Genomic DNA, 22,193 nt, shown 5'->3' with positions numbered 1-22,193 from the left:
GTAATGACACTTCTAGTTAGTAACGTGAGAAGTTTTCTAATGGGAAATCACTTTGAACTTCAGCTGCAGTTATGTGATGAAATATATCTATTTTATAGAGTTGTTCCAAAAATCAAACCTCTCTACTTGGAGAACCTCCTAAGGAAATACACCTCAGCACAAATCCCTACTTGAACTTGGCAAGTGTTCTGCCTTCTGTGTGTCTTTCAGGTAAGCAGGGAGGGCACAAAGTAATATTTGCAGATAATACAGATATATTGTTTGGTATAATTTAAATCTGGAACTTGCCTTTAAGCAGAGTTTACAATAAAAAGATCTGCTGTTGTTTCTTCTGCTGCTAATTATCATACAATCTACTGCAGAATAGCAATAGCACTTAGACTTATATACTGCTTCACAGTGCTTTACAGTCCTCTTTAAGCGGTTTACAGAGTCAGCATATTGCCCCAACAATCTGAGTCAACCTTCAGCCAGTGAGATTTGAACTGCCAAACTACAGTCAGCAGAAGTAGCCTGTAGTACTTCACTCTAACCACTGTGCCTCCATGACTCATTAAGGATGGTTTCTTATTGAAGAGCATGGATCATAATCTACCATATATGTGCAGTGTGGATTGGTAGATGTCTGTTTTACAATTCCCAGAATATGACGGAGAGAGTGTAGCTAAGATTAAGTCCTTTAAATTACAGTGGTACCTCGATACTCATTGTTAATTGGTTCCAGAAGACTCAATGAGTACAAAAAAATGATGTGCACCAAACTAACCATGTGATTGACCATGTGACCCTTTGTTCACTTCCTGTCTGTATCTTTTCCTACGTCAGCAATCTTTCCAGCATGACCGACTTCCTGTCCTCCCTCTCTTGCACTATCACCCTCTTCCTTTTGCAGCAACCTTCCCGGCATGGCTGACTTCCTGTCCATTCTCCACAGCTGTCCCCTTTTCTAATTATACCAAACAAACAATGAATACTGGACCAACATTTGTGCTTCAAAATGCACTGAATACCAAATTTGACTGGTTTTGAAGCAGTCAAGTACCAAGGTATCACTGTATGCTAAATAGTGCCTTATTTTATTTTGCTTTAAAAAGAATAGGTCTATGTTTTGTTATGAATGTATTTAATATTGTACTGTGTACATGTAGAAAATGTGTACCATTCTAAGGGACTTTGGGGGAAGCAAATGGGTGTAAAACTACTTATACCTTGTTATAATTATTAATAAAGTATAATTTCTTCTTTTAGGAGCAGTCCCCAACAAAGCTAATAATACTAAGTCGCAATCTGTAGCTGCAAGTAACTCAATCAACAGTGTAAATGCTCAGGGAAACACAGCACAGCATGCAGTGGAAAACTCTTTTAACTATGCACGGCAGTATAATGATTACACACAGGTACGTGAGAGAGATATAATATCATTGCAGCTGGTGACAATGCCCTCTTCTTATGAAGGCTAGCATTAGTTCTCCAGACTGATGATAAATGAGAACCATCAATCAGCAAGATTTGCAGAACAAGTCAGATTCCCAGTGCTAAGGACTGGAATACAAGCAAATAGTGATATTGTTCCGGGAAAAAACTTACTGTAACCATATGGTACTAAGATTCAGAAGAGTTCTGATAGTGAATTCATGCAAATAAGAAATGAAATGACCTGCAAATTAGAGGTCATACTTGGTTTACTGTGCTTATTTCTTTTAGTAGTCAAGAGCTATTAGCTGTTAATTTAACAGCACAGTAGGTTGTAGAGAAGAAGAAAGAAAGTGTGCAGGTAATTTATGCAGATTTGGAATCCCATTGCCAACAGCTATAATTTTCCAGTGGAAGAGAGGGAGTGGTCACGTGTGGGTATTCTCAAAGCCTGATTGGTCCAAGACTGAAAGTAAAACTTCTTAAATGCTCCTTCCTGCCTTTCTAGCCCAGTTTCCTCTCAGTCTCTTGGTCCAAGCACTGCTTGAGTTGTGAGTAGAGAGATAGTGTGTATTTTTTTCCTTAATCTGATCAATTGGCTTGCTGTATTCGATTCAATTGGACACTTTAAATTTAACCAAATTTACTTTAAATTTCCCTTATAGCTGCAGCCCAGGGGGTCAGTCTTTTCTGCCTCCAGCGGTGGGGGGCGCTGTGGGGCGTTCTGGCTCTCCCATCTGCAGGCACGGAGCCTCAGACCTATCCCCGGGATTGCGGGGGTGCTGTGCTCCAGCGCAGCTGTCGTGGGGGCCGTGGTTCTTCGGCAGGGCCAGCAGAAAGCTCTCCTAGCGCCATGAGGTGCTCACGAGATTTGCGGAGCCGGCGTTTGCATTCAGGTGGCTGCTGCGCGCTGCGCTTAAAGAGCCAGCACAGCCAAAGTTTCGGGGGGGTGCGAGCCTTTGTGCCGTGGGGCCCCCTGAATTGCGGAGCGCACATCACATGGCTCGTATAGTCAGTTATTTTTTATTTCGGCCCCTGCTTGTTGCTGCGCCAGTCATTAGTGAGCTCCGATGGCCATTTTTGCTGCCGCCACGTGCGCAAGGCCTTCCTCGCTCGTGCGACCATTGGGAAGTCCAGGCCAGGGGTGATCGGCCTATCATGACTGCTTATCTTTGGGGGCCCAGGCTCTGGTGGGGCCTACAGAGGCCTGCTCTCCCTCCACACCTTCCAGGACACGTAAGTGGGGGGTATGGAGGAGGGATCGGGTATTCCCCAGGGCCAGGCAGAAGGCCCGTTGGGAGGAGTAGGGGGGCAGAGCGGGGGGAGCCCCTGGCAAGGCCCCTGGCAGCCCAGCGTTCCTCTAGGGCCTCCATGAGGGAGGAGGCCAGGAGGCACAAGGCGCTTGAAAAGACTTTCGCCAGGGCTGAGAGGCAGACCAAGTCTGCTAGGCCTGTCTCTACTAGCAGGTCAAGGTCACCAATCAGGCCTCCTTCTGGGCATTCTTCGTCTCGAGGTTTCAGCCCTTCTTCCTCGGGCTCCCAGGCCAGATCCCACAGCTACTCCAGGTGAAAGGGGTCTCCTTCCCCTTCCCCTGCAGCTTCCCTGCATCTGGCAAGGTACAGCTATGCAGACCCCTTAGAGGGGATGTCTAAGGGGCCTCGTTCTTCGTGCAGGATGGCACCTCAGGGGCCTAGCACTTCTAGCACTTATCTTGATCCATTCCAGTCTGGCTTCAGGCCTGGCTACAGCACAGAAACCGCTTTGGTCGCATTGACCGATGATCTCTGGAGAGCCAGGGATGGAGGCTATGCCTCTATCCTGGTACTCCTGGACCTCTCTGCGGCTTTCGATACCATCGACCATGGTATCCTTCTGCGACGACTGCGGGAGGTAGGGGTGGGAGGCACTGTTCTACTGTGGTTCTCCTCTTACCTCTTGGACAGGTCGCAGTCGGTGTTAGTCGGAGGGCAGAGATCGACCCCTAGGCCCCTAACATATGGGGTGCCGCAGGGTTCGGTCCTGTCCCCCCTACTTTTTAATATCTACATGAAACCGCTGGGCGAGATCATTCGACAGCACAGGATAAAATACTACCAGTATGCGGACGATACACAGTTGTATCTGTCCGCCCTGTGCCAACTCAATGAAGCGATGGACGTGATGAGCCAGGGCCTTGAGGCTGTTAGAGACTGGATGGGGGTTAACAAGCTTGTGCTCAATCCGGATAAGACCGAGTGGCTGCTGTGCTTCCCTCCCACTAATTGGCCAAGTGTTCCATCTCTCAGGCTGGGGGGGTCAAATACTACGCCCCTCAGACAGGGTCCGCAACTTGGGAGTCCTCCTGGACCCACAGCTGACTTTTGAACACCATTTGTCAGCTGTGACCAGGGGGGCATTAGCCCAGGTTCGCCTGGTGCACCAGTTGCGTCCCTACCTGAACCGGGAGGCTCTCACAACAGTCACTCGTGCCCTTGTGACCTCTAGGCTGGAGTACTGCAATGTGCTCTACATGGGGCTGCCCTTGAAGAGTATTCGGCGACTTCAGCTAGTCCAGAATGCGGCCGCGTGAGCGATCGTGGGTGCACCTCGTTTCACCCACATAACACCTATCCTCTGCGAGCTGCACTGGCTACCTGTTGATCTCCGGGTACGCTTCAAGGTGCTAGTTGCCACCTACAAAGTCCTTCATGGTATTGAATCTGGGTACTTGAGAGACCGCCTACTGCCAATCACCTCCACTCGACCAATTAGATCCCACAGATTAGGCCTCCTCCGAGTTCCATCAGCCAGTCAATGTCGACTGGCAACCACGCGGAGGAGAGCCTTCTCTGTGGCAGCTCCGACCCTATGGAACGAACTCCCCGTGGAGATTCGTACCCTCACCACCCTCCAGACCTTCCGCATAGCCCTTAAAACCTGGCTGTCCCGACAGGCCTGGGGCTAAAGACCTTAACCCTGCCCGAATAGTATGAATGTTGTGCTTTTAATGATGTATTGTCTTATATGTAACTTGGTTTGTCCTCCCCCCCCCTGAACTGTGAGCCGCCCTGAGTCCCCCCAGGGAAAAGGGCGGCATACAAATAAAGTATCTTATCTTATCTTATCTTATCTTATGGTGACATGGAGGGTCTGGAACACCTTCCTGAAGGTATTAAATGGCTTATTTCTGCAGCCATTTCGCGGGGCATTGCCCAGCGGGACAGGAGCTCCCATTCTGCTAGGTTACAAGGGGGGCCAGGCCGGCACCAGTATAGGGCTTCCTCCCCATCCATGGTTAACAAAGCCTCTGTCATGGAGGAGGAGAATCCTCATGATATGGGATTTTCGGAAGACGAGGATGCGGCCCCTCCCAATCCTCCTTCTTCCTCGGGCCTGTTTTCACCAGCCATGTTCAAGACTCTCCTGAACAAGAAGAAGCTGATTTGGCAGGATGATATTTGAAATTATTTTATTCTAATCACAAGAGAAACCCAGGGAAGGACACTTTTATTTAATCTAGGCCACTGAGTTCAGATTCTTGATATTTTAAATTTGTGGGGGAGCCTTCTCCTTTGAACTATGGGCTAGCCAAGATTTCCGAACCACGTCTCAAACAAACAACAGGCATTGGCATTGGTATTATGAAAAAAGCACTAATTACTGACTCTAAAACATGCCACTTAGGGAAAAACTGGTATAATGAATCAAATAGAACATTGTATTAAGGCACGATTTTAATACAGGTTACAAAAGGAATAACATTAACCATAAAAATAGATCAAGCAAACTCTTTCTTAGTGGAAAAGTTGTTTGTTCCCCCCCCCCCCCATTCAATAGGGTCTGGTTCTCAGAGACCTCTTGGATAAATCTTGGCAAGATTTTTCAGAAGTGATTTGCCATCACCTCCTTTCTGGGCTGAGAGATAGAGACTGACCCACAGACATCAAGGCAGGACTAGAAGGCATTGATCCCCCAATTTCTAATCTTAATCACTATTCTGTACTGTAAATTGAAGCTAGTATTCTCTAGTTAGCAAAGCATCTAGAGCAGTGATGGCAAACCTTTTTTGGCTCACGTGCCATAAGTGGGGGGAGCGCAGGAGGACGTGTGCGGGCGTGCTGCACCCATAATGCAATGCGCTACCCCCCATGCGTGCACTACAGATGCTCCCCCCCATTTTTGCATGCTTTTTTCGTCCTCCCCAGGCTCCAGAGGCTTTATATCAACCTGGGGAGGGTGAAACAGCCTCCCCACCCTGCTGGAAGCCCTCTGGAGGCTTTAGGGACCTTCAGGAAGCTTCCCTGAAGCCTCTAGAGCAGTCAAAATGACCCTCCCGAGTAAACCGGAAGTCACTTGCTCGGAGGGTTGTTTTTTTGCGCTCCGGAGGCTTCAGGGAAGCTCATGAAGCATCCAGAGGGCCTCGGGGGGGGGGGGGAGCTCTTTTCACCCTCCCCAGGCTCCTATAAAGCCTCTGGAGCCTGGAAAGGGCAAAAAATGGCTTTAAAAAAGGGTGAACTCCTCGCGTGCCCTGACAAATGGCTCCGCCTGCCACCTGCGGCACCTAGAGAATCACTGCCCTAGAGAATGGCCTGCAAATAACCTGGCAGACTTGAAAGTTATATTGGAAGTTTGATGTCATTTGTCAAAAAAAGAAATTTGTGGTACAGTTTAATTATGTATTGTATTATATGAAATGTAATTTAAATATTGCTTTTTGTTTTAAGTGAAACAAGACTGAAGTTATAAAAATTGGGGTAGCTGTTTGACACTTGGTGTCAAACATTGGCAAAATAATTATGAAAATGTTTTTAAAAATGCTTTTACCTTTTGTAGGATTCAGTCCAGCAGTGGTATCAACAATATGCTCAGGCATACCATAGCATTCAAACTAAAGTAGGAGACTTAGAAAACAGTGGCTCAGACGTAAGTTTGTTTGTTTATTTGCTGGGTTAATATCCTGCTTTTTATTTTAGATGATGCTTTTCTCTTTTACAGTTATCTTATTAAGGTATTCATGTCTTCAATGGGTTTGGATCAGAATTTATATCTAGCACATGAAAATAAATGATATTTCTGGAGTGCATCCAGGAAACTTATTGTTTATCATTTTATTACATCATTGAAAAAGTATTTCAGCACCCTAAGGACATATATATGCCAAGAAATGCCAGTTTGCAAATTTGGCGATTTTTTGCTGACTTGAATTTTTAGAAAGAAAAAAAAAAGACAATTCCAGTCATGTGACTCAGCAGGATTTTATGTGCTGATAATTTATTAATGAATTTATTAATGAAAGGTATATAAGTAACAATTTGCCAATTATAGTATCTTACTTTTAAAAATATAGTTTTATTATTTTCATTTTCTGATTTTATATATGCTCAAAGAAAAAGCCCATTGTTATTTTTTTACTTCCTATTACAACCAAATTCATCTGGACCAAATATTCCATAGGAGTGAACAACCGTTGGGAGTCTAGCAGTATGTCCCTTGCCTCATTTCAAAGTTCAAAGCCTTTATTGTCATTGTATATCATGTATACAACAAAATTGGTTTAGCCTCTACTGGTACAGTCCAAAGAAAACTGTACATGAATAATATAAAGAATAATCCTTATATAAGTAGTTAGGAAAAAAGCTAGTCATACGTTTCCATATATACGTCATATTCTGTGCAACACGTATATTACTCTGGTATATGATCTTATATCATGGTATATACATATTACATACTACACTGCCACCAGTGAAATTCATCATTTTAATCTGTTTCTGGTGCTATATTGTAGCAATAGCAATAGCAATAGCAGTTAGACTTATATACCGCTTCATAGGGCTTTCAGCCCTCTCTAAGCGGTTTACAGAGTCAGCATATTGCCCCCAACAACAATCCGGGTTCTCATTTTACCCACCTCAGAAGGATGGAAGTCTGAGTCAATCCTGAGCTGGTAAGATTTGAATAGCCGAACTGCTGAACTGCAGTCAGCTGAAGTAGCCTGCAGTGCTGCATTTAACCACTGTGCAACCTCGGCTCTTGGTGTTTAGGAGTCTGACAGCCCATGGGTAGAAGCTGTTTTTAAACCTGTTTGTCCAGCTGGCTATATTTCTGTGTCTTCTGCCCGATGGTAAAAGTAAAAGTGGAGAGAGACACTGGCCAGAGTGTGAATCATCCCTAAATATCTTCCTTACTCTGCTGAAACAGCGAGGCCTGGTGATGTCATCCAGTGGTGTTAGAGGGTAATCAATAGTTCCAACCTGCTTCTCTTCGGTTGACAGGAAATTGTTCAGAATTGGCTTTAGAATTTGGTTGGGAAGCAAGAGTAAATTCATTGCTTCTGCCAACTGTATAATTTTTCTTCTAGTCTAGAAAGAAATTTAATTCAGAGGAGTTTTTCCCCAGGGTGTGAGGTGGGAAGCAAAGCTATGTACTATTATAATTTATGCATAAATAACACTTCCAGTTGCAAACCTGTTTTTTCATTTTCTCGTTTATGTCTACTGTTAGGTCTTTTCAGTAATCCTTTTTCATGCATCATTGAATTTTTAACATGATTTATCAGAAAACTGCCTTACATCACAGTGTCCATTTAGCTCTATGTTGTCTACAGTCACTACTCTACAGGGTTTCAGACTGGACCTTTCCCCAGCCCTTTAATCAAGGAATTAAACCTCTGTTTTTGTCCTATGAAGCAGCAGCACCAACAGCTCTGCCCTGGGCCACATTTCCCGTCTTCTTGTAAGGGATTGTGCAAATAGTAGCACAGTAGAGTCTCTAGGGAATGTTTTTGCAGTAGGGATGGGATGAAGTGTACATATCCAGAGTTTGAGCTTATTCTACTTTCACAATGTTGATCAGGGATCAGATACCAGGAACCAGTTAGTTGCTTCTGTGCCAATTTTGCATGACTTGCAGCTTCCAGAAACTCAAGACTAATCTCTCGCTGAGTGAATTGAAATTCCAAAGTTGGGGGGGTAATTAAGAATAAATAGATTTCTAGTGAAACGTGTTGTGACAGATTCTTGGAAAAGCTTTGCTTTTGGAGATTACGTGCAATATATTTCTGTTACCTAGACTTTATTTTGTATTGTGGTTTTCTTAGCTATACATCATTAAAATTCTCATACTTTACACCCCTTCATTTGGGTGAAACAGTTCATGCTTGAGAAACAAACATTTTCTGAATCAATGTACCTCGAATGGGCTAACTTACAGAATGCATCCAAAATCCAGGATCCTTGGCTCCTCTGGGACTGAAATTTGGCAAGGTTGCAGCTGCTTTTTGATTGTACTTCCCAGAAAGCCATAGGTTCCATGGTGCAAGGGAAAATGGGATAAATGTATGTCCGCCCAGTTTCCTGCCTTCCTCTGGCCTTTGTACCCAATCAGCTGTCAGCAAGGCTGAATAGGTGAGAAGCCATTGGCTGCTTTGGAACTAAAGCTTAAAATCTTCGAGGAAAAAACAAGTGAGTGATTCGGATGCCTGCTGGCAAGATAAGAGTTGGCTAAGGGATGCTGATGGATAAGTCCTATTCCTCCCTGGAGTGAAGGTGCCTTTGGGGGACAGAGTGAGGTGAAAGGGTTTTCTCGTGGTCCACAGTTGCCTCCCCCCCCCACTCCCCAGCAAAATGTAGGCAGTTCCATGGTGAGGAGGAGAAGGAGGAAGCTTCCTTTTTGGGACTCTCCTGAGGGGAGGGGAAATGACACAAATCTATATTATATGTGGAAAGAAGAAGGATGAGGAAGTGACTGAGATGCCTGCTGGTGAGGCAGGGTTGGCTGGATTGTGCTGGTAAAAGGTGAACTCTATTCCTCAGTGGAAGGAGAAGGAATATGGAGCAGAGATGCAGGTTTCCATGGGGTTCACAGTTCCCTTTGTTCCCCCACCTCCAGCAAAGTGGTAGGCAGTTCCATAGGAATAGATCAGCTGAGGAAGATGAGGCGGCTTCACCAGGACTCTCCCCTCCGGTTGTGAAGGGAGAGGAAATGGTACACGCTTATGGTGTCTATAGAAAGAAGGCGGCCCCAATGAAGACAAAGATCACAAGTTATCAAGTGGGAATATAAGGTAGTGCCTACTATATGTAGTTACCTTATTTTTACAACAGTGCTATAACAAATTAGGCTGTAGCAATGGGAGCCAGGTTAACTAGAATCTAGAGAAAATTAAGACTACAATCTCTTCTACTCCATTCTTTTAAGTATTCTACCAGAGCTATACTCTTTCTGAAAATGTATGTTATTAATTTCTTGCAGTAATTTAAATTTCTTAATTGGTTATCAGCTTCTTAACACACATTTTTATTTTTCTGTTTTGTTCTATAGGAATCCAATGGAGGAGTTTATGGTGATTATGGTACCTATTTACAGGTTATGCCTTCATATTATGCTGCAGCTCAAGGATTCTTCCATCCAAGCGTCTTGCCGTTTACACCTCAAAATCCCCTGAAGGTAAAAATACTTCTGCTGGAGCCTAAAACTACAGAATACATCAAACATAACCAATATTTAAGTACCAGTAGCTACAAACCAGAGCTTCCGAAGTCCTATATCATGTTAAGATGCATTGAGGGATAAATAGCAAATAACATCTGTAATTTGTTTTTTTCGTTACTACATTTTGAACAGATGTGTATTCTCAGTTGAGATCTTGTACTACCATTAAGAGTTCTGAGATAGTGCCATTTCATTAGAGTTGCTGTGAATGCTATTTGTCTTCATTATTTTGGTAATGGAATTTTTCAGAATAACTATGAAATTGGAACCAACTTAGATCTCCTGTAGTCAGCAAAATCCTACATTAGATTTTTACTTTAGTCCTGCTCTGAAAAAATTGCAGATCCTTGAAGAGCAGTGTTCTCGAAGGGCAGCATTGGAAGCTGCATATAATTCCTTTTCCACCAGCAGGAATAGTTTATACAATTCCATCCAGGAATACATAATTCAGGGAAAGCCAGTGGTGGGATTCAAATAATTTAACAACCAGTTTTCTGCCCTAATGACCAGCTGGGTAAGTGTGGCTCAATGGTCTTGTGACTGTGTGGGCGTGGCCAACTTAATGTCACTCACGTCAATGGGCGCTTCACCTTAGCTGTTACAATGTAATGAGGGTTAACCGGAGAGGCAGTTTCTGTAAGCAGGGCAATAAAGATTAGGCTAGAAACCACCAGAATGTTTCCTTCCTGCCTTCCTTACAGGATTAGCCCTGTGAAGTGGAAAAAAACAAAATGAGATGTCTTCCTGCAACCGGTTCTCCGAACTGCTTAGAAAGTTAACAACCAGTTCTCCCGAATAGATACAAACTGGCTGAATCCCACCACTGGATAAAGCTCTGGAACCAACTATTTATATCTGTCAAGATCACTTTCTTGTGTGAATCATGGTTAGAGTTTATCAAATGTCAAATTCAGCATTCTTTAGGTGCTGCACATTACTATAATTGACTTTTTATGATCCTTAGATGACGCCAATGAAAAATGAAAAGCGGAGCTCTTCATACCTCATCACAAATCCAGAAGACAATCCAGTGGAATATGTTGGCCCACATACTCAGGGCTCCGGAATGCATTATACAGAACTGTACCTTAAAAGAAAGCGTGTCTATTAAGATTTCTATCTAATTGAAATCAAAATCACTTTTTGTGGCATTCTTGCCACTGTTCTCTTTTAATATATATATAAATATATTGTAGATAACATGTGCAATAGTATTGCAGAAATTAGTTTTGATAAGGAAAAATGGTATGGGGAAGAAGCTCTTGTCTTCTGGATTAATTTTTGTTGTTGTTTGGGCTGACAGTAACGTGTTTAGAAGAACAGCAATGCTATGGTGTGAGAGCTACTCTCAAAACAATGAAATAATGGAATTTTCCAAATGTCTTGCTGAGAAACTGCATTCATACCCTTAAAAAGCAATAATGCTGGTCAGTGATATTACAAGAAGTCTCTGATTACTTAGTCCTTGATTGAATAAGATTCGTGTATAATTCTTTTGTCTGTTTCACAATAATAATACACTCTTATTGAGATGATTGGGTTTAGATTTGCAACTTTCAAATGTAAATAAAATTAAGCAACTCTCCTAGCAGTAAGTTAGGAAAATGTCAAGATACACATGTCTTATTGAAAATAACATTGTTGAAATATAAAGTATGTTATGACAAACTTTCTGTGGAACTGAAGGACTGAAACTAGATTTATGTTTGTAGATGTTGGCCTTTAGAATTACAAGTTCTAAACCTAGAGACAATATTTAAACACATTTTCAAATATAGTGTGTATGAATACATACACACACACACACATATATATATATATCCTATTGGAGCTGAATTTATTACAGTCACTTGCATTTAATTAAAAGAATATGCTTTCCAGATGGTTCTTGCAAACACCTGATTTATCTCACTGCCAACTTGGAAATTCTGGAGATGCTCCCCAGAAGTAATATTCTGTACATACTTGAAACACTTCTGTTGATATGCTATCTTTTATTTCTAACTGGTCTACTTGTGAGTGAAAATGTGCTTGAAACAGGCTTATTTACCCCAGTGTGCTCACAGTCTTGAGAACTGTAATATGACTGTAATATGGCTTTACCATAAAAACTAAATGTGTTTAAATCTGATTGAAATATTTATTAGGGTTGTGTCACTGAGTTCAATAGCAGCTTAATTGCTGCAAGCTGCTGTTCTGTAGAATTAGACCTGTCATATTTTGACACTAAGCCATGGGTTTTGGTTGTATGCTCCTGGAAAAAGGAAGCCACTTCTGAAAGGATGACACCACTTCTATATTTATGTATTGGTTTCATTACATTTCCAATACCTTTCGACCAATCAAGCTCTTGATAAATAAACGGACATGTAAATGTTCTTATACGTCTATATAGTTTAGTCCACTTTGCTACCTCCACCCACCCACCCACCCCCGGAAGATGAACCCTGTTCATCTCACATTTGCATGTTTTCAAACTGCTAGGTTGACAGGAGATAGTGCAAGGACAGATGCTCATCCACAAGCCCAGTGTCTTAGTCGCTGAGCCATCATACTGTAAAAGTAATTCAGTAGAACTAGACTGAATTTCCAGCATGTATCCAGTAGATAATATCCAACAGTTCTTTATGAAATAGTATATGCAGCACCCTTACACCAGTGGCTTCTATGAAAACTTTTATTTTAACAAATCCCTACGCTGCTTTTTGTCAAAATTAACAATTGCAGGCATTCAAGTTGATATGCATGAATAAGCATATATTTTTTTGCGTTCTTTCTGATCTTATTACACATAGCCCAGTGAGTCATGATTGGGAGCCCCTATAAATAATAAATAACAAATAAATGAATAAAATGGACAGCAATCAGGGAAATGGACATGAAGATGACAAAACACAAAAATGGCCAACTGAGATGGATTAATCCCTTCAAAGCACACCGAGTATAGGCTTCAGCGCGAAGTCTTTATTTGGAACCTTTTTTTAAAAAATGGATGAACATTTCTGAATAAAATCAAGAGGGTTTTGTTTAATAAAGAATAACAAAGTGCATATAGAATATTTATAGATTACATAAAAGAACAAGCAATTTGAAAGATGGGTTAGCATTAAAATTACATTTTACATTATTGCAAATCCTGAATTACTATGTAAATGCAATATTTTATTTTAGGAAAGAAGTTTCCTTTTAAAGAAGAATGCCCCTTACTTTATTTTTTTTAATCTAAAAAAGATTTATGAACTGATAGCGAAAAGGACAATCTGGTAAATCCAGTATCATGGCTCTTTTCCATGTACATGTATATTGCCATTTTCCTTCAACTAAAAGTATAGAAGGGATCTGGTTTATTTAGATTAAACGGATTGGGTTAGATCTACTTAGAATTGACCAATGAAATCAAAAGTCTTTCTTTAACCGTGATTAAATCTGGATCCAGCTCACAAGCTTTCCAAATCTGTAAAATTCTGACTATTTTCTTTATAAACTGCAGGTAAAATACATACATTATTGTTGAATAATGTATTGTATCATATTTGATCTGTGGCAACATCCTTGTGCAGAAGGGGTGTTGCAGTTCAGAATAAAAGATGCACACAGGTCACTTCTCTGGCTAGCTGCTTAATTTGTTGGTATGTCTTATGACATTTGCTAAAAATATTATCAGGCATGAGGTGTGTCACTTCAATATTGACATAATGCTTTTCCATTTACCTATTATTTGCCTCGCATATAAAAGATCGGTGTATAAAAATCCTGCATTCTGCATAAGAGTCAGAACACCTACTATATATAAAAAAATTCAAATTTCCCTTCATAGTAAAAGGAGCGACCATTGGCATTTGACCATGGCCCAAATATCCTAATTCAACATTCTTCCCCCAACCAAAAATAACAAATTTAAACAGACGATTTCCTTAGCTTTCCATTTAAGGGGAGGTCAATAAACGAAAACATCAAATAACGTGCTAGGGATGAATGACTAGCAGAAGTCTCGGCTCTATACATGTGATGGAGGCTAGGAGGCACCAAGCATATAGGAGACAAGTTTACAAAATACACAATATACAAAAAGAAATAGGCTGGGATGTAAAGAACTAGTGAATTCGACAACAATATGCTTCATAGTAATTTCTTACTATGAATACCAAGTATCAATAATGTGACATAAAGTTTTCACTTTTAAGATGAGTTCAAAAGTATCCTACTCAGGTAGGCGGGTAACTGAATTTGAAGGTTACAGATACATAATTAAGCCTTCTCAGTGAACATATTTGTATGGCTCTTCCTGCAAAAACAGCATTAGTATTTTGCATAATGTACATTTTCTAAGGCTTTCATGAAGAAGCAATGTAACATGCTGCATACCTCAAGGCCATTATTCTGACAAAACTTCTGTTTTCTTTTAAACATTTTGATAACATCGTGATTGCACAAGCCAATCACCATTTTCACCAGTTAGGACCTAAATGAATGGAATACAACAGTTCTGGCCATCACAGAGAGGGTGATTGCCAAGTACTCACAAGGTTGACTGAGTAGCAAACTCTTATTTCCAAGCAAAAAGGAATTGCTGAATTGCAAAATTACAAAAATGTAGCAACAGGCTGTCTTTTTAAAAATATTCAACAACTATAAAAATGTTGGATTATAACTTCGTAATGAGTGTTTCAAAGCCTTGAATCAGATTGTGAAAAGTTGTCCTCTCACCAGGATCCTGTACCCAACACTTTCTCATCAGTTGGTTAACCTAGAAAATAAAAGGCACAAAGGTTCTTACCACGGCATTTGCTTCCTGAGACTGTGACAATGGCTGTGTGTGTGTGTGTGTGTGTGTGTGTGTGTGTGTGTGTGTGTGTGTTCCAGCATAACTCTAGAATGCCTTGAGCAATTTCAACCAAACTTGGTACACAGATGACTTATTCTCGGGAGAAAAATACTATAGGGTTAAGACACCCCTAATACCCCTCGGTGTGTGTGTTCTGTTAAGCTACACCCTGTTGTGCCTTACAATGGCTTCTACTGTACTGCCATAAAATGGCTTTTACTCTACTGCGCAGTGGAATTGCCATGGTAACAGCTTCACAGTACGCCACAAGTCCGCTCCCTCTGGGCGCACAAGCATGTTTCTGCGCATGCGCAGAAGCATCCAGGTGGGTGGGCAGAGCCTCCCACTGTGGCTACTACTGGTTTGGCTGATCCAGGCCAACCCGGCCACAACCCACCTCAGGATTGGACTATAAAATTTGAGTGATGCTATGTTAGGTTTCCTTTGATTTCCAAACGTATAGCCTCATATTGTATCACAGTCCCCTTCCTATCTCTGTTCTATCTATATAGTGGGGCTTTAGTCACCAGCAGCTGAACAACTGCTTGAAGTTCTAGTTCAAAGGTAACAGAAGGGACCTTGGAGGTCTTCTACTCCAATCCCTTGCTCTAGCAGGAAACTCCTACACCATTTTAGACAAATGGTTATACAATCTCTTCTTAAAAACTTCCAGTGTTGGAACATGCACAACTTCTAGAGATGTAATAGCAAATCATGATTTTTGTTGCCTTTTTAAAAGAAAATAAGGTAGGAGAAATCACAGTATATCAGTGGAACAAAGAGCAGGAAACAACATGCTATAAAATCATCCAGCCTAGGATAATCAGCCAGTTTTCATGTAAACACGTGAGGCCTTGTGGCCTAATTTTTTGAGGCTGCTTTTTTGAACCAAGCCCCATTTAAGTGTGTATAGTTGCTTTTAGATCTTTAATGTAGGGAGATGGTTAGTTGTTTTTTCAACAGAAATACATCATGTACACTTTCTGGAGCCTTATCTGTTGAAGTTCAGCTAAGGAGGAACTTTTCAAGATATACATAAATGGTACCCTTAAAAAGCCAGATATGCTATTAGCAAGGCTGTAAAAGTTGTATCTAAAACTTCCAATACAATGATTGCAAAAAAATGTTTGGCGAATAGTTATCAAGGCTGGAATGCCCCAGTATATTATAAAGAGAGTATTGTTTTTCTCCAAGTGTCTTCTCTATAAAGTAATGAGATCCTACTTATTTGTGATCAATGGATTTAAATGTCATTCTATCCCCGCACCCAAACCCTGGAGGCAAATTACAACTCAGCCCAAGTTCTTCAGAAATTCTTGGGAAAAGGAAGATGATCGTTTGGATAATTAAAGTGGAAAGGGGGACATTTACAGTGAGTCAAATCAATACTTCAATTACAATGAGAGGAGTTAATACAGCCTTATCCTGAAACTAATTCAAATTTGGACACGTGAGGGATTTTCCTGTGACCCAGGGCAGGAACTTTCAGACAGCATATAAAGAGGGAGTGTACCTATGCCTGAGAGAACCTTGTTAATTAGACTTAGAATTGTGTAAATCTGTTATGGTTTAGTGCTTAAAAGTGATGATTAGAGGACTGGAGGTCAAAACATGAAGAACGGTTGCAGGAACTGGGTATGTCTAGTTTAATGAAAAGAAGGACTAGGAGACACATGATAGTAGTGTTCCAATATCTCAGGGGTGCCACAAAGAAGAGGGAGTCAAGCTATTCCCCAAAGCACTTGAGGGTAGGACAAGAAGCAATGGGTGGAAACTAATCAAGGAGGGAAGAAACTAAGAACTAAGGAGAAATTTCCTGACAGTTAGAACAATTAATCAATGGAACAACTTGCCTCCAGAAGTTGTGAATGCTCTAACATTGGAAGTTTTTAAGATGATGTTAGATAACCATTTGTCTGAAGTGGTGTAGGGTTTCCTGCCTAAGCAGGGGGTGAGACTAGAAGATCTCCAAGGTCTCTTCCAACTGTTATTCTACCTGTCGATCTCCGGGTGCGCTTCAAGGTGCTACTTATCACTCATAAAGCCCTTCATGGTAGTGGGTCTGCGTACTTGAGAGACCGCCTCCTGCCAATTACCTCCCTGCGACCAATTAGATTGCATAGATTAGGCCTCCTCAGAGTTCCATCTGCCAGTCAGTGCCGACTGGCAACCACACGGAGGAGAGCCTTTTCAGTAGTAGCTCCGACCCTTTGGAACGAGCTCCCCGTGGAGATTCGTACCCTCACCACCGTCCAGACCTTCCGCACAGCCCTTAAGACCTGGCTAGCCCATCAGGCCTGGGGACAAAGATAACTGTCCCCACCCGAATGATGAATGAATGTTGCTTACTATTTTACTTCTGTGTATTGTTGTGTCTATTGTCTGTATACCCCCCCCCCTTATTTTATGTAAGCCGCCCTGAGTCCCCTCAGGGAAAAGGGCGGCCTATAAGCATTAATAAATTAAATTTAAAAAAAATTATTCTACTCTATTCTAAGTGTTGTCATTTTGATGGCAGTTAAAAAATACTTTACACATTGGAGAACAAAAGCAAAAGCTGGTTTACCTCTTCTGGACAGTTTTTAGGACAAGGCAAGCGTTTCCCCTCTGCTAATACGCGTACCAGCCGCGTGACTGTCATCTGGCCTTGTGTTGGGCCAATCATATTCAGGAATTCCTGTAGGTTACAAAAATATATAGTAAGCAGCATTCCTCCCAATGAAAGGTCCAGTAAGACGGGCATTAATATTAGCAAAACTTTTTTATTGATAACTTAGTGCACTGCTGTTCCTTCCCCCAATAAATTGACAAATATTGTTACAAATACCAATTGGCTTAAAAGGTCTAGAACTGCGGACAGTCCAGCCTATTCAGTTCAAACGTTTAAGAATATATTTGGTAGGTAAAGTAAGAGTTCCAGAAAAATGCCCTGAATATTTATGCCATCCCTCTTTTTAAACTAATTATGGGCAATGCAGCATCTCAAAAACTGCCAGCAAGGAAGAATCCCCTGTGGGATCATGAGCATTACACTAGGGCAGTGTTTCTCAACCTTGGCGACTTTAAGTCCTGTGGACTTCAACTCCCAGAATTCCCCAGCCAGCACAGCTGGCTGGGGAATTCTGGGAGTTGAAGTCCACAGGACTTAAAGTCGCCAAGGTTGAGAAACACTGCACTAGGGGGGGAAAAAATTCACTGCTACTTACTGCCATTGGACTGCACTCAGAATCACAGTAAGTTAAAAGTTCATACAGGGTCACTCCAAAAGACCAGACGTCAGAAGCAATATAGAATTTGCTCTGTAACAGGCATTCAGGGGCATACCTGCAAACATAGGAGATTTGTTAGTTATTATTATTTAACTGGTATTATTTAATATTGTTGCCCAGCATTTACCCAATTAATACTGGGAAAATGTTTGTTTTCTGGGCTGTACAAATAAAGTCATCACAATGTGCGTGCATTAAGTTAATCCAGAACAAAGAGTTGAAGAACAAACACAAGTGTTATGCATCAGTTGAAGAGAAAACAGAAACAAAACAAACTGAAATGTAAGCAATCAGTTACTGAAAATAAGCAATTGTTACAGCAGAAAAGAAAAAAAAGTTTTTAGGAGATGAAACTAAGGGCCAATTCAGCGGTTTCCTTAACAATTCATGTGCTTAGGCAAAAAGTAGGTAAGTAATTTGATGCTCTCCCAACAGCTCTGGCACAACAATCACTTTCAAAGTTGGTTTTGTAGCCATTTGGGGTGGGGGGAGGAAGACGCTTGCCTCCATCTAAACATTAATGGAAGCAAATACTATGCCTTTATTTGTACTTATGTTCATGTAACAGTAATCTTGAGACTGTAATAGATGATACAATACTCTCATTTTAGGCCAAACCCATATAATTAACTCAAGTGATATTTTAACCAATCATGTCTTCCAGTTACAGGTAGTCCTTAACTTACAAGATTTCATTTAGTAACCATTCAAAGTTATATCACCACTGAAAAAGGTGACTTATGACCGTTTTTCACACTTACAACCATTGTAGCATCCCCCTTGGTCACATGATTGACATTCAAATGCTTGACAACTGACTCACATTTATGACAGTTGCAGTGTCCAGGAGTCATGTAATCGTGTTTTGTGACCTTCTGACAAGCAAAGTCAATGAGGAAACCAGATTCACTTAACAACCATGTTATTAATTTAATAGCTGCAGGGGTTCGCTTAACAAAATGTGGTATGAAAAGTTGTAAAATGGGGCAAAGCTCACTTAACAACATAAATTTTGGACTCAATTGTGGTTGTAAGTTGAAGACTACTTGTACAACGAGAGATATTTTCCCTGCTTACTCTATTCCAATGGTCCCCAACCTTTCCAGTTCTGTGAACTGGCAGCAGCAGTGGGGGGAGGGGGATGGTTTTGCGCATATGTGCGCCACTTGTACAAATGCAGCTTGCACAGGCTAGTTCCCAATAGGCCAAGGCCTGGAGGTTGGGGACCACCTGCTCTACTCCATTCTCAGGAACATTTCAATTACAGAATATTACGAAGGTATCACATTGGACCAGGAAGCCTAGGACTATACAACAGAATAGTCCACAGTGACCCAGAAGAGATTCATTCACTTTAGTCAACTCCTTTCTTGAAGGAAACATAATTGCTTAGGTTCCTACTGGCCAGCTCTTACCAGAACACAGGGCTGTCTCGATCATCATTCACTTTGTAATATTCCTTATCAGTTTCAATCACTTTAGTCAGCCCAAAGTCACCAATCTTTACTCTCTGCTCATTTTCAACCAGAACATTTCTGGCTGCTAAGTCTCGATGAACATACTGTCGAGATCCAAGATAATCCATTCCCTGAATGAAGAAACAAACGTTTGAAGTCAATTTTATTTTCTTCTGGCCACAGACCAACCCCTTAGAATAGTGGTTCCCAACCTTTTCTTCATCATAGATCCCCTTTCAAATGCCTTTTGTGGCCACGGAGCATGGCTAAGACTTAACTCAAGGCCTAAACATTTCTTCAAGACTTACTGGAACCCCTGTGACAACATTGCAGCTCTCCAGGGGTCTGAAGACCACAGGTTGAGAACCACTGATTTTAGGACATTTTTCTTTAAAGGGCTATGCCAAATTCCTTTAGTTTCATTAGGTCAGGGGTCAGCAAACTTAAACAATCAAAGAGCCATTTGGACCCATTTCCCACAGAAAAGAAAACACCGAGAGTCTCAAAGGTCCTAACCGGAAGCCCCCTGTTCAATTCTGGAGCTGACGGAAGTTCAGTTTCCCCCACCATAGAGTCTCCTCCTAGCGTGGTGTACCTTTTCCTCTACCTGTCATAACCAAAAGCCCTATCAATTGTGGAGACAACTGGAAAACCCTCCCCTTGCCATAGAGTCTTCTCCTGGCATACTGTGCTTCTTCCCCCCACCCCAAAAGCTCCTCTCAAAATTGTGGCGCTGACCGGTGACGGAGCTGCAGCAGAGGGAGGAAAGAGCCACATGTGGCTCCAGAGCTGCAGTTTGCTGACCCCTGCATTAGGTAGATTGTTTAAAGAATCAATGTTTTATAGAAGTGAAAAGTATATTGGTCAAAGAGACCCTTGCTATGTATGCAAATGTTCTTTTAATGCAAGCGTGCATAAGAACTCCTCCCTTATCACAGAATGCCAAGTTTCTGCATAAAAGGAAGTTAATGTGTTTTGTATAATAAAAGTACCATGCAATGAAAAACTGAGAGCAGAGAAAGAGTAAAGGTCCAAAATCTGTATTCCATATTTAGTCTATTACTAACAAGAAGTATCTGGGAGGTATGAGAACACACACACACACACACACACACACACACCGGTGACACAAGTATTTCTCTCTATAACTTTGAAGCCTCTTACTCTGGTGGGCTTTTAACAGTCGCTGGTTTTTCTCTAACCCAATCTTTTATTAATCTTAATGCTGCCTCCATATATGGTTTAACATAGTTGTGGTTCTTTAACTTGATTTATTTTTTTATAAGATTATACTTTAAATGGCCTCATGGGGGCTTACTCTAAAAGGGGGAATATGCTAAATAAATATTCTAGGAGAAGCGAAAGTGTTTTTTATGACTAATTATTTCAAACACCTACTAAATATGCTAATTGGAAATTAAAATGCCTTGGTGTTTGCTATTAAATACCTACCTTGCAGATTTGCACAGCATATTTCAGTTGTTGTTTCAGGGAGATTTTACTTTTGTTTCGAGGGAGATATTCTTTCAGGCTCCCAGAAGGAAGAAACTCCATGATAAGCTTAATTCCGTTACCACCTTGTATTTAAAACACACAGACACAAATTATTTCAACCAAGTGTAGGAATTAATACCACTGCCTATTTTAAATGTTCTTCTTGATGTTCTGTCACTTAGCTAATCAATCTACACGTGGCCCTTGATTTATGACTGGTTGCTTAGCAACTGTTTGAAGTTAAAACCTACCTGAAAAAAGGGACTTACGATCAGGATCCTAAATTCCAACTGTCATTCTCCTCCCCTCCCCCCCGGGATCACATGACCACCCTTCAGCACTTAGCAACATGGTCACATTTACAACGGTTTGCAACATCCTGTGGTCCTGTGACCAGATTTTTTATGATGGTTTTGCTGAAAACTAGCACTTTGATTTTTGACAAAACTGCATCATATTGAACAATGCTTTTGCACTTATAAACACCAGAAAAAAACATAGTAAAATCAGGTTGGTTACATGACTGACTCATGTTATGATAGTTACAAATTATGACTGTAATGGCAGTCTGCATCCGTAATGACTATAACTCAAGGACTACCTGTATTAGATACCTTACTTGTCAAAGCAACTCTAGATAATACATAATTAAAACAGGACAGGAATATCCATTAGAATTACAAAAAGTGATTACAGAAAGAAGAAAGTGTTTGTCTGTTTATCACATTTTCCAACAGTTTCTCTAAACAAGTGAAGGGATGATGCCCATTAAAATATATTCCAAGTAAGCCTTGAATCAAATATTGCATATTTATTGTATGTTTTCAACCATGAAGCTCTCTCTTACGTACAGGCAATGCAATTTACTTTTCTGTGAAATTCAAGAAGAAGCCTGAGTCAACAAGTATTTTGTTGACGGTTTCCTGAATAATTTAGTACATGTAATTTCAGGTACAAGTAATATTTCTGAGCACTCCTAAAAAAGAATTCTGGAGCATAAAGGAAGGTTGGTACTGGTATTCGGTTACAATCTCAGTGGTAACTTAAGTTACAGATTTAATGACAATCATGGAGATTTCATTATTTTTGAAGAATATGAGTTTTGCAATGATGCAGGTACCATTTATTGAAAATAATTTATTTTGAATCACTGCTTAATTGAGATGGAAGGAGGATTTCTCTCATCAACAGTTAGGCCATCTTCTAATTTGGAAAAGGAACATTTTATAAAACTAGAAGTGAATAAAATAATTTCTAGACCTT

The 22,193-nt window shown here is 41.1% G+C and overlaps 3 protein-coding genes across 4 annotated transcripts in view; 2 read left to right on the top strand and 1 right to left on the bottom strand.

Annotated features, from left to right (window-relative positions):
- Positions 1 to 12,011, top strand: part of RAVER2 (ribonucleoprotein, PTB binding 2) — a 48,409-nt gene extending 36,398 nt beyond the window's left edge. The window contains exons 10-14 of one of the 2 annotated variants that reach the window (XM_087719533.1): positions 99 to 210; positions 1,249 to 1,397; positions 6,226 to 6,315; positions 9,715 to 9,840; positions 10,850 to 12,011. In XM_087719533.1, the coding sequence (XP_087575659.1) occupies positions 99 to 210; positions 1,249 to 1,397; positions 6,226 to 6,315; positions 9,715 to 9,840; positions 10,850 to 10,996 (624 nt within the window). In that variant the 3' untranslated portion in view covers positions 10,997 to 12,011. Of the gene's footprint in view, positions 1 to 98; positions 211 to 1,248; positions 1,398 to 6,225; positions 6,316 to 9,714; positions 9,841 to 10,586; positions 10,812 to 10,849 lie in introns of those variants that run through there. The other variant, XM_087719534.1, reaches the window with a different exon arrangement.
- AK4 (adenylate kinase 4) overlaps positions 6,242 to 22,193 on the top strand; it is a 139,980-nt gene continuing 124,028 nt past the window's right edge. Inside the window, exon 1 of the mRNA XM_087719537.1 lies at positions 6,242 to 6,250. The gene's annotated coding sequence lies outside the window, so the exon portion shown is untranslated. The remainder of the gene's footprint in view (positions 6,251 to 22,193) is intronic.
- JAK1 (Janus kinase 1) overlaps positions 12,893 to 22,193 on the bottom strand; it is a 62,138-nt gene continuing 52,837 nt past the window's right edge. The window contains exons 22-26 of the mRNA XM_087719526.1: positions 20,889 to 21,013; positions 19,395 to 19,567; positions 17,917 to 18,034; positions 17,277 to 17,387; positions 12,893 to 14,632 (exon numbers count right to left, since the gene is read on the bottom strand). Coding sequence (XP_087575652.1) covers positions 14,531 to 14,632; positions 17,277 to 17,387; positions 17,917 to 18,034; positions 19,395 to 19,567; positions 20,889 to 21,013 — 629 coding nt within the window. The 3' untranslated portion in view covers positions 12,893 to 14,530. The remainder of the gene's footprint in view (positions 14,633 to 17,276; positions 17,388 to 17,916; positions 18,035 to 19,394; positions 19,568 to 20,888; positions 21,014 to 22,193) is intronic.

Source organism: Thamnophis sirtalis, unplaced genomic scaffold, assembly GCF_051295495.1.
Source record: "Thamnophis sirtalis isolate CommonGarterSnake01/CBP01778 unplaced genomic scaffold, rThaSir2_p1.2 scaffold_7, whole genome shotgun sequence".
NCBI lineage: Eukaryota > Metazoa > Chordata > Lepidosauria > Squamata > Natricidae > Thamnophis > Thamnophis sirtalis.
Note: the sequence above shows the minus strand (reverse complement) of the source record. Positions and strands in the feature narration are given on the sequence as shown.